This window comes from Hyperolius riggenbachi, chromosome 4 (genome assembly GCF_040937935.1).
Source record: "Hyperolius riggenbachi isolate aHypRig1 chromosome 4, aHypRig1.pri, whole genome shotgun sequence".
In the NCBI taxonomy this organism is placed as follows: domain Eukaryota; kingdom Metazoa; phylum Chordata; class Amphibia; order Anura; family Hyperoliidae; genus Hyperolius; species Hyperolius riggenbachi.
The window spans coordinates 309,634,817-309,647,107 of NC_090649.1; the positions used below are offsets into that span (position 1 = coordinate 309,634,817).

At 43.9% G+C, this 12,291-nt stretch overlaps 1 protein-coding gene across 3 annotated transcripts in view; it reads right to left on the reverse strand.

The window, feature by feature from the left end:
• IFNGR1 (interferon gamma receptor 1) overlaps positions 1 to 12,291 on the reverse strand; it is a 105,793-nt gene that overhangs the window by 26,545 nt on the left and 66,957 nt on the right. For all 3 annotated transcript variants that reach the window (XM_068231659.1, XM_068231658.1, XM_068231657.1), the window contains exon 2: positions 3,617 to 3,731. In XM_068231659.1, coding sequence (XP_068087760.1) covers positions 3,617 to 3,731 — 115 coding nt within the window. The remainder of the gene's footprint in view (positions 1 to 3,616; positions 3,732 to 12,291) is intronic.

Genomic DNA, 12,291 nt, shown 5'->3' on the forward strand with positions numbered 1-12,291 from the left:
TTGGCTGTCTGTCCTTGCTGATCTATCTGCAATAATTTTCCATGCACCAACCACAGGAGGATCCAATCAAATCACACCTTTATTGCATCCCCAATAAACACGGCATAAGTGGCAAAGTGTAGACCTGACAGCTGTTTCTTAGGTACAACCTGCTTTATCAGAGGCCAAATTTAGGTAAATTCTGTGGTTGGTGCCCGGATTCTTTTCCTCTCCTTACTGCATCGATTGAAAAGTGCGGTCTGGAGTCACAGCGGCTACACCGGTTACCCCCAATATTTGCCCCATGCTATCTTGTGTCGATCATCCCCTCTTCATTACTCGGACATAAACTGTAATGCTAGTCCTACAAGGCAGGGGCGTAATTAGAGGGGAGCAGCGCTTGCAATCGCTGGGGGCCCAGAGCTGTGTGGGGTCCCAACTACAAACCTTCCCTTCCTCTGATACAGAAGGCTATACTTCAGATCAGGTGTCTTTATTGGTATACTTGTTATGACTGTGTAGATCATGATGGCCACACTTGTTTTTTTACCCATGTGTGAGATAGACCCCAAGGCTGTAACGCTCACCAAGGGGAAGCAAGAAAAGGGGTGTGAACATGGGGGGGGGGGGGGGACAAAGAGTCGCTGGGGGGGCCCCATGAATTGTAGATACACCGCTGCTACAAAGACAGTTTTAATAAAACCATTATAATCCATCGATTTATACATTAATTAAAAAATAATCTAAAGTGACTGAATAAATACTAAACATAAAAGATGCAAAATGTACAGGTCTAGATTATTGAGTAAATTATCTAATTTCACTGGCAAAAAAGCAACAGTAATGAACCATTCTGAGGATAGTTTGATTGGTCACAGATGCAATCACTTTATTGAATTGATCATTTTTTCGTGGCAGGCTTAATTCTGGCCCTACATATTAACTTGCAATCCTATAACCACATCAGTTTCATAGAATGATCAATCTAAAGGCTCATACACACATCAGACCATAGTCTTTGGAAAATGAAAGATCACAGACCAATTTTACCCCCTTCCATGTAGTATGAAAGCCATACTCTACACAGTCTTTTCTATGGAGCTGAACGCCACATCAGAAAACAATCTTTGCAAGATGCTGCACACACAGATGCTGTACAGACACAAAAGATCAGTATCTGCAAAAGATCTGTTCCTGCCAAAAATCCATTCCTGCAAATTGCAATGATAGTCTATGAGATCTGCAGATCATCATACACACATGATTTAACTGACATTCATCTGCAGATCAAGCAATCATCTGCAGATCTGAAAATCCATCCTGGTGGATCTGATCTGCAGATGAATGTCAGTTAAATCATGTGTGTATGATGATCTGCAGATCTCATAGACTATCATTGCAATTTGCAGGAATGGATTTTTGACAGGAACAGATCTTTTGCAGATACTGATCTTTTGTGTCTGTACAGCATCTGTGTGTGCAGCATCTTGCAAAGATTTTTTTCTGATGTGGAGTTCAGCTTCATAGAAAAGACTGTGTAGAGTATGGCTCTCATACTACATGAAGGGTGGTAAGATTGGTCTGTGATCTTTCATTTTCAAAAGACTATGGTCTGATGTGTGTATGGGGCCTAAGATTAAAAAGAAAATCTAGCAATAAATTTAAAGGCCAATTCTACAGAAAGTGTTACCAAATTAGACAAGAAATAACAATAACTATTTATACCTATTAACATTTTTTGTCCTTCAAAATTTGCGCAACTTTGAGATTCTTCCCTTTGTCAGAGTTCTTGACAAAAGCAACAAAACACTATAGATTTTATTGGCCAAAAGCGTTTACTAAAATAATTGTTCTCAGTGAAAATGGAGTTTCACTTTAAGGTAACCATACACTTATTACATTGGCTAACTGAAACCTTGATTACCGGATATTGAAGCGGACCTGAACCCAGAAGTATTTTCTGCTCTAAAAGATACGCTACAGCATAATAACCTTTACAGAAAAACATTTCTTTGCTACACCTGATACAAATCCTAAAATAGATCTGCACTGTTTCTACTCCCTGATTCATGGAAGCAAACCTTGTGCTTTCAAATGAGCTTATCTGCCATCTCTGCCATGGCAGTCATGTGACAGGGGAGAGATCAAATTACAACTTGTGATTAGACACAAATGAGGGGGAATTAATCAGGCTAATCTCTCTAAATACATACAAGGTGCATTTCTCTTGGTTTTTATTCTGTCCTGTGTAAGAGTTTAGGTCCACTTTAAATCCGGAAGTAGAAACAGTGCAGATTTATTTTGCAAATTGTATCAGCTGTAACAAAGAAATGTTTTTTGTTTAAAAGTTATTATGCTGTTTCTTACCTTAGAGAGGACGTTCTGCGTTCAGGTCCGCTTTAAAAACCAACCATCATGCAAGATGGTTTCCATTGTCACAATGAAAGATCTTCCTTGGCTGAAAAGCCAAATACTGTAGCTGGAATAGATTATTTGGACTAGTGTAATGGATTTATTACTGCTTGCCAACTAAAGTTTTTAAGACTACCTATATCTATAATAATAATAATAGCAGTTATCTCCTCCAAGCTCTATATGTGTTTGTCTGTCTGCCCCGCTGTGATTGGCTGCAGCAATGAGTGGATGACTTTGGTCCCAGCAGCACAGTGTGTGTCATCTGCTAGTCCTTTAAGAATTTAGGATGTTAGAAACCTTATGCTGGATCCAAACGGTGCGTTCGCGCACTCGATTTCCCGCTCGATTCGCGGCGATTCATTTATTTCCAACATGTCCAATTTGGATTTCGATGGATCGCTAGGTCGATTTGGCATACTCTGCATGCGAATCGACCTAACGATCCATCGAAATCCAAATCGGACATGTTGGAAATAAACGAATCGACGGGAATCGAGTGGGAAATCGAGTGCGCGAACGCACCGTGTGGATCCAGCGTTAGAAAAACTTTGTTTGTTTGTCAATAGATATGAGGTAACCAGTATATAACTCAGACGACACCTGGTCTAAGCACACACTACTTTTTTCTTTTGTCCATAACTTGTTGCAGTGTGTGTGTGTGGTCACCCTAGCGGAGGCAGCACTGGGGGGTTGTTTGCGCCTTCCCTCCCCCACCTGCGTTCGCTCCCATGACATGCATTTTGCACACTCGCAGCTGGGCATAATTAACAAAGGTAAGGAACCTATCCTTTGAGGGGCAGCGTGGATGGTCCCCTCTGGGCTTTGGCCATGCCTGGAGGGTGCACTGTCTGCGCTTCTCTGCTCTCCCCCTGAGGGGCAGTTGCAGCACTCCCAGGTAGTGGATGATTTTTGGGGGTGTCTGCGCTGCCCCCCATTTCTTGGAGGACAAGGAGGCCTACACACGGCACCGCTGTTGAGAAGCAAAGTATTTTGCGTGGGCTAACTCCTACAAGATACAGCAATGAAGTAGTTTTATATCCTGCACTTTCTGGCAAGCAAATGCAACATGTAAATGCTATGCCATTTTAATTAATTAAACAATAGACATGAGGGAGCAAGCATATAAGTCAGGAGACACCTGGTCTGAGCACACACTACTTTTATCTTTTGTCCATATATTAAGTTTGTGTATATGTGCATAGATCAGAATAATGATACTTACATTTTATCCTTTGTCTCCACTTGGAAATAAGGGGTAGGTGTGGTACTTCTGTAGTTCCAGTATAAGACCGTGTTAAAATTGCGCGAATCAACAGTCAAGTTAAAAGGTGTAGCAACTGTAGAGACAAAAAAGAAACCCACCATTAGCATACATTATAAATTATAATTTTAGCTACATTGCCATGCAAGGACAAAGACGATTTGCATATTTAGTTGTGATGCACTGTGAGATAGCTTAAAGGGATACTGTAGGGGGGGGTCGGGGGAAAATGAGCTGAACTTACCCGGGGCTTCTAATGGTCCCCTGCAGACATCCTGTGTTGGCGCAGCCACTCACCGATGCTCCGGCCCCGCCTCCAGTTCACTTCTGGAATTTCTGACTTTAAAGTCAGAAAACCACTGCGCCTGCACGCCCGTGTCCTCGCTCCCGCTGATGTCACCAGGAGTGTACTGCGCAGACACAGACCATACTGGGCCTGCGCTGTGCGCTCTTGATGACATCAGCAGGATCGAGGACACGGCAACGCAGGCGCAGTGGTTTTCAGACTTTAAAGTCTGAAATTCCAGAAGTGAACCGGAGGCGGGGCCGGAGCATCGGTGAGTGGCTGCGCCAACACAGGATGTCTGCGTGGGACCGTTAGAAGCCCCGGGAAAGTTCAACTCATTTTCCCCTGACCCCCCTACAGTATCCCTTTAAAGAGTCTGAAGCCATTTTAAAAATCAGTTTTTACCTCATTTAGTTTAAGGATCACTGCCAGACCTAAAATGCCACATTCCTGCGGCCGAACGAGGGTTTTATCACCCCAAATCCCCGGGGCAAAAACGGGCAGCATTTCCTGGTAGAGGCAGAGCAGCATGCGATACCTATTAAAGTTGCATCAAAATCGCAAATCGGAATCGCATGTAGGGTGCAAGAAGCCTTAAGCTCGCTCCAACCTGAATGATCGCAAATATCTTCTGTTTTAAGAAGGCAAACTTGTTTTGCATAGCATTTTAGTGATGAGGCTTTTTTATCTATTTCAGCCCCTTACACACTCCTAGTTGTGGCTTGCCATGAGCTTGCTGGGCAATCTGTTACAATGACATGTGGAATACACACAGGTCTTGCTTTAGACACAGATCGCTTGGAGCGGTATGTGTATGGGGGAGGGGGGGGCACAAACCGCGCATCTCCCCCCACCAGATGGTGTCCCCCAGATTGTGAACTGGCTTGCGGCGTCTAATGGACGCTGCGCCAGTTCACCAGCTGCGGCCTGCAGCTCACCTCTGTGTGTTCCGGCAGGCAGAGCAGGGCTATGGGAAAATGGTGTCCGAAGCCCTGCATTGGAGACTATTTTGTGTCTCCAGTGCAGGGCTTCGGGCGCCATTTTCCTGTGGCCTTGCTCTTTCCTGCTCTTCCTGGCAGCACGTGAGTTTTGCAGCCGGACTGGCTGCACTGAAGAACGTCAGGGGAGCTGCGCGCCGGAGGCCTGGAGAGGAGTCTTCTGCCAGGTGAGTAAATGTTTTTCTTTACAGGTGCACCAGGGCTATTAGGGGGCGTTAATGGAGGGGATTTTACGTGATGCCCTCATTATGTGTATATGTTACAGGCAAAGTACGAAATCAGGCATTCTATGGAATGCCCGAAGCAATTAGGCAAAGCACGAAATGTCTGTTTCGTGACGTACTTTGCCAAGGCATTCTATAGAATGCCTGAAGTCGTTCAGGCAAAAAAGTGTAGAATACCCGGTTCTCTATAGAATGCCTGCTTTTTTCCCACACTTTGACTGTAACAGCTGCATTCCTATGCTGTCAGTGAGGAGGCTAGTGATGATGATGGGTGCATGCATACTGATATTTACAGTTTGTGAAAAGTGCTGCTGTGAAGGAGCCTTCAGGTGCTGCCAAGGGGGAGCGCATGAGCAGGAGAGAGGAGAGAAAAGCTGGACATCATGTGCAGGGGGGGTGGCAGTTAGGTTTTGGCAGTTGAAGGCTAGTGAGGGGGAGGAGCCTGAAAAGCCATGATGCAGCAAAAAAAAAAAAAAGTTTAGAGTCATGATACAATGCTCTACTTGCAGCGAAAAATGAGCATGATTTTTTGTGAGAAAAGAGAGGCAGAGACTAAAGAAGAGAACAGCCATTGGTGAGACTGACAAAGCAAAGCAGAGGCACAGACAAGAGAGCACTACTGAAAAAACTAAAGTAAGGAAGAGAAAGAGAGCTGCAGACATGGAGAGGAGAGAGACAAAGTACGTAAAAAAAAAACAGACATATAGTACTTTGCCGAACCTGTCTTAGGCCTCTTGCACACTGCATGCATTTCAGATTCCGATTCCGCTTTTTAATCTGTTTTTACATCCGATTCCGATTCAGATTTTTAATCTTAACTGCATGCTGCGTTTTTTGATCCGTTTTTCTGTTGAATGTATTCAAGGAAAATCGGAAACGGAATCGGAATCGGAAACGGAATCGGAAAACGGATTTGCAGTGTGCAGGGAGCCTAAGGCATTCTATAGAATGCCTAGGCAAAGTACGTAACAGAAACAGACATTTCGTACTTTGCCTAAAATGGTCAGGCATTCTATAGATTGAATTTCGTACTTTGCCTGTAACATATATACTGGTGAAAGAAACTCTCCCGCCTTATGATTATTTTCATGGGGGGAGGGGCACAGGCTTTCTGGCCTGCAGTGTCAAAATGGCTAGAGGCGCCCCTGGCTTTAGAGAATCTTATATAATGCTATGAATCAGGATAATACAAGATACTAACTACTTAAAGGGGTTCTCTCGCGAAAAAAGTAGGCAGTTAAAAAATGTGACAGATGACAGGTTTTGGGCCAGTCCATCTTTTTAAGGGGGATTCTCAGGGCTTTCTTTGTTTTCAACAGCATTTTCTGAACAGCAGTTTAACTGCCAACATAGTAAGATACCAGCCAGCCTCCCTACTCACTTGCACACTATTTTGTCAGTTAGACTTTGCAACTGCTGTTCAGGAAATGCTGTTGAAAACAAAGAAAACCCTGAGAATCCCCCTTAAAAAGATGGACTGGCCCAAAACCTGTCATCTGTCACATTTTTTAACCTCTTGACGACCAGCTAACGCCGATCGGCGTAAACTGGTCGTCTGCGGGTTACCATGGAAACGGCCGCTCGATCGAGCGGCCTTTCCATGTCAGTTCACGGAGGCTGTCTCCGTGAACAGCCGGAGAGCCGCCGATAGCGGCTCGCCGGCAAAATGTAAACAGGCGGGGAAGAAATCCCCGCTGTTTACATCATACGGCGCTGCTGCGCAGCAGCGCCGTAAGGCAGATCGGCGATCCCCGGCCTCTGATTGGCCGGGGATCGCCGGCATCTGATAGGCAGAAGCCTATCCTTCAATGCGCAGGACGGAACTCCGTCCTGCGCATTACAGAGAGAGGGAGGGAGGTAAGGAGCCAGAGGGCGGAAATGGCTGCGGAGGGGGGCTTTGAGGAGCCCCCCCCCGCAAAACGCAGATGGCCGGCGGCGATCAGACCCCCCCGGCAGGACATCCCCCTAGTGGGGAAAAAAGGGGGGAAGTCTGATCGCCCTGGCATAATACTGATCTGTGCTGCGGGCTGGAGAGCCCACGCAGCACAGATCAGCCAATACAGCCCTGGTCGGCAAGTGGTTAACTGCCTACTTTTTTCGCGAAAGAACTCCTTTAAGAGTGAAAGATTAAACATTCAGTGTGTATATATATATATATATATATATATATATATATATATATATATATATATATATATATATATATATATATATATATATATATATATATATATATATATATATATATATATATATATACCGTATTTTTCGGACTATAAGACGCACTTTTTCTCCCCCAAAAGAGGGGGGGGAAAGTCACTGCGTCTTATAGTCCGAATGTGCCCCTTTGAAGCTGATAGACATAGCGCAGCGGAAGGTCTTACCATTGAGCTTGATCGGGCATCTCCCCTCTTATTGGTAGTGCGGTGGGCATAAGAGCGGCAATCCCAGCGCTAGCCGCAGCCACTTTCAGTCCCGATGCCTGTGTACTTCCGGTACTAGCGTCTTACGTCATAAGGGGGGCGCCGGTAAACAAAGGAAGTACACCGGCATCGGGACTGAAAGTGGCTGCGGCTAGCGCTGGGATTTCCGCTCTTATGCCCACCGCACTACCATTAAGAGGGGAGATGCCCGATCAAGCTGAGGATGCTTGCTGCAAGTGCCGGGGGTTAAGAAAGCAAGTTGCTACATCGCGCTGAGGATGCCCCCACCACCGCAAGTAACGGCGGTTAAGGGGCCACATGTGGAGATCGCTCTGGAGCAGCCTGCGTGATACAAGTGCTGCAAGTGCCGGGGTTAAGAGGCAAGTTGCTACATTGCGCTGAGGATGCCCCCACCGCCGCAAGTAACTGCGGTTAAGGGGCCACATGTGGAGATCGCTCTGGAGCAGCCTGCGTGATACAAGTGCTGTAAGTGCCGGGGTTAAGAGGCAAGTTGCTACATTGCGCTGAGGATGCCCCCACCGCCGCAAGTAACTGCGGTTAAGGGGCCACGTGTCGAGATCGCACTTGAGCTGTCTGATACAAGTGCCGGGGGTTAGGGGAAAAGATGCAGAGATCAGGCTGAGGCTGCCCCCACCGCCGCAAGTACTGTACCGGGGGTTAATGAAGAAGATGCCAGGATCGCACTGAGGCTTCCCCTGCAGCAAGCACTGGGAATTAAAGTAGAGGATGCCAGGCCCATGATCACACTTCTGCCCTGCTGTGGAGTGGCCTGCACCCAGATGCACAACCCATCAGGATCGCCTCAGCAGCTGGAGGAGGACACAGACAGCACTGATTCCCACATGGACATCTGGATAGGTGAGATCATCCACCCTTACGATTTAATGTTTAGTTCGTTTTTACTGGTGGGAGAAGCAAGAGTTAGTTTAAAGAGGAACTCCAGTGAAAATAATTTAATATAAAAAGGTGCTTAATTTTTACAATAATTATGTATACATGATTTAGTCAGAGTTTGCTCATTGTAAAATCTTTCCTCTCCCAGATTCACATTCTGACATGTATTACATGGTGACATTGTTACTGTGGGCAGATTATGTAGCTGTTCTGGCTTTAACAGACAGCTATAAACAGCCATTTCCTGTGTGTGTCATTGTTACATTGTGGCAGTTTGCCCAGAGTACCGTACGGTACCAGAGCCTCTTGTGGGAGGGGTTTCAGCACAAAATCAGTCATACAGCGCCCCCTGATGGTCTGTTTGTGAAAATCATTATATTTTTCATGTAAAAGTGGGTATCAGCTACTGATTGGGATAAAGTTCAATTCTTGGTCGGAGTTTCTCTTTAATGTGATTGTAGTGTTACTTGTGGGGGAAGCAGGAGTTAGTCAAGTGTTGTGTTACTGGGGGAGGGGAGCAGGGGTTAGTTTAATGTAGTGTAGTGATACTGGCATAGTGTAGTTTAGTAACTGGTGGGGGCATCAGGGGTTATTGTAGGGTATTTAGTCTAGCTAGTGGGGACAGCAGGGGTTATTGTAGCTTGGACAGAGGGAGCTTGGGGAAAAAATGTCTACAAAACGCCCCTGTACTATAGATGCACCAGGTTTAGCATATTTTTATTTTTCCTGGTTTTTGACCTCTAAACCTTGGTGCGTCTTATAGTCCGGAGCGTCTTATAGTCCGAAAAATACGGTATATATATATATATATATATACACATATATATATATACATACGTACGTACGTTCGTGCGTGCGTGCGTGTGTGTGTGTGTGTATGTATATATCAACACCTTCTCACCTGGTCTACCCAACATGACATGTATTTATATTAGCAAGAAAAAAAAATGTGCATTTTTCTGATGTCCACATTGGCTTTTCTAAGATTTTATTCAGCACAGAATATGAGAGTCTAAAGAAGGTATTACTATATACTGAAAGCTTAGTCTTTGATTCTTGTTGATGCTAAAATAGGCTTAAAAACAACATCATCCCGATCCAAAACTATGGGGGACATTTATCAAGAGTGTCCAAGACAAAATATTAGTAGGTTTTTAGAAATCCATTTAGAACGGTCTCAGACATCTTAAGAAATCACTAGATAGTGCAGATTCCTTCTTAAACTGCTGCAAAATAGGAGGAGTCTCTCAGACAGTGCAGTGTGTGAGGGAATTTGCTGTTGCTGTAGTAAGCAATACATCTGCTGCATTGATACAGAAAAGAGAAGTTATAATATCATAACTATATTATTTACAGTAGATTATTTTAGGTTAACTGACAAGATGTAATGTAAATAAGTATATAGTATAAATGTATTAGAACTGAAACGGAGGATCCATGTCCAGCACTGAAAGGGTTAAAGGACTTACGCGACCAGACAGGCAAAAGTAGATCAGCACCGGTCAGCTTTTTGATTCCATAGAGGAGGCCATCCTCACCCTCCAGTTTGTTCCGCCGCCATTATAATCCTTGTACTGGCCCCAGGTCAGGTCCCGACCCCACCGTACGGGTCGTCTTACCACTCCCCTCCTAAGATGGCCGCCGAGCTGAGCCGCGGCTGCGCAGTAGGCATGGACGCGAGTGCGGCTGCGCAGCTCTCAGCCCTCCTCCAGCCGCATACTCGCTCCCCGCCTCCTCCTGGATTAACACAATTAACATTGGGGGGGAAAGGATCAGGGCAGCGTCACAGGGCCGATTCCGGATCGATTTCAGCATGAAATTGATCGGAATCGGCCTGTGATGTATGGTCAGCTGACAGATCTCTCTTATCACATTTCATAAGAGATTTGAGAGAGATTTGTCTCTTGGGCGAATCTGCCCATCATCATTAGATGTATGGATTTGTCTCTTGGGCAATTATATTGATCCCCCAACTCCTAAAAATGACTAAGTAGCCCATATGTTTTTTTAATTTAAATATTTACAAAGTAGGTTGAATGTTTTAGTGGCTGTCTATTAAGTGTCCCAGACTTAAAATACATGAACTATTGACCTTCTTATAGCTCTTCCCTGAGTTCAGAAGTTGTATTCTGCCAGTAAACTGTTACAGCTGTAATGTTCTTATCAGTGATGTTTACTATATTGCCACAAGGTATCGACAAGACAGAAGCTGTCACTTTCATGCCTAGAAATTAACTCTTTTGGGCAGCAAAATAAAATAAAACAGCCTGGTTATTAATATGTTTTGTACTATACATACATATGTTTATCTCATGTCAGGTACACTTAAAGAGACACTGAAGCGAAAAAAAAAGATGATATTATGATTTGTATGTGTAGCACAGCTAAGACATAAAACATTAAGATCAGATACATCAGTGTAATTGTTTCCAGTACAGGAAGAGTTGAGAAACTCCAGTTGTTATCTCTATGCAAGCAAGCCATTAAGCTCTCCGACTAAGTTAGTCGTGGAGAGGGCTGTTATCTGACTTTTATTATCTCAACTGTTCCTGGACTATTTATTTTTCCTCTGCTAGAGGAGAGGTCATTACTTCACAGACTGCTCTGCAAGACTCATTTTGAATGCTGAGTGTTGTGTAATGTGCACATATTATAGAATGATGCAATGTTAGAAAAAACACTATACACCTGAAAATAAAAGTATGAGAATATTTTCTTTGCTGCTAATCTTCTAGTAATTATTCATAGTACACAACCAATTCACTATATCATATATTTTTTTTCTGCCCCCTTAAGGACCACAGACCGCTGGTACAATAATGACTGAATACTGACGAATCGTCGCATATACCTGCCGCAACCGCCATCCACAGCAGTGAATTAAAATCTATGCCCTGGCAGCCAGGTAAGTAGCAAAAGAGGGCGTAGATTTCAATTACCTTGGTCCTTAAGTAGTTAAAAAGGAACTGTAATTTAGGATTGAACTTCATCCTAATCAGTAGCGGATACCCCTTTTCCCATGAGAAATACATACCTTTGCTTGAGGGGGTATGTATGGCTGATATTGTAATCTAACTGTGGGAGCCTTGTTGCATTGTCGAAAATAAAGGCCGTTTCCAACTGCCAAGTAACCAGTATCTCTGTGCATTTGTTATAAAAAAAACAACAACCTTTTAGCCTATTGCAATTTTAATGGGTGTGGTTATAGATCTTTGCAGTTGGTGCTGTCTGTTTTCTCTCATGTCTGCCAGTAGTAAAGATAATTACATGCAGGCCAATTGTGGATCAAACAATATGAACAAATGACATGGCGAATATCATTCATTTCTTGATCTGTCTTCTATTCTCACTTTGTAATGTATTGATTTCTTTTTATTTTTCTCCTTTTCGCTAAAGTTCCTCTTTAAGCATATTGTATTATATAATTGTAAGCAATATGTGAAGTTTTGAAATTATTACGAAGCAAAATTTGACAAAAAAAAAAAAAAAAAAAAGCATAATATTGGACAAAAGCTCTTTTCTTTCTGTAAGGTGGCTTCCAGCAGTATGAATGTAAATGGTAGCAAAACCCTTTTCATATGCTATAAGTATGGTAACACAATGGCATTTATGAAGAAAATAGCGGGGAAGCGAGCACATAGGGGTGCATTCAGAAAAGTAAGGTAAAGCTGCCGTGCATAGACCGCGCACAGCAATTTTACCAGTATTCCTGGCAGTAGGGTACGTACTTGCATGGCGTGTGGTACCCTGGCAACATGTGGGTTACCTAGGTTGCGCTATTGCACAATCA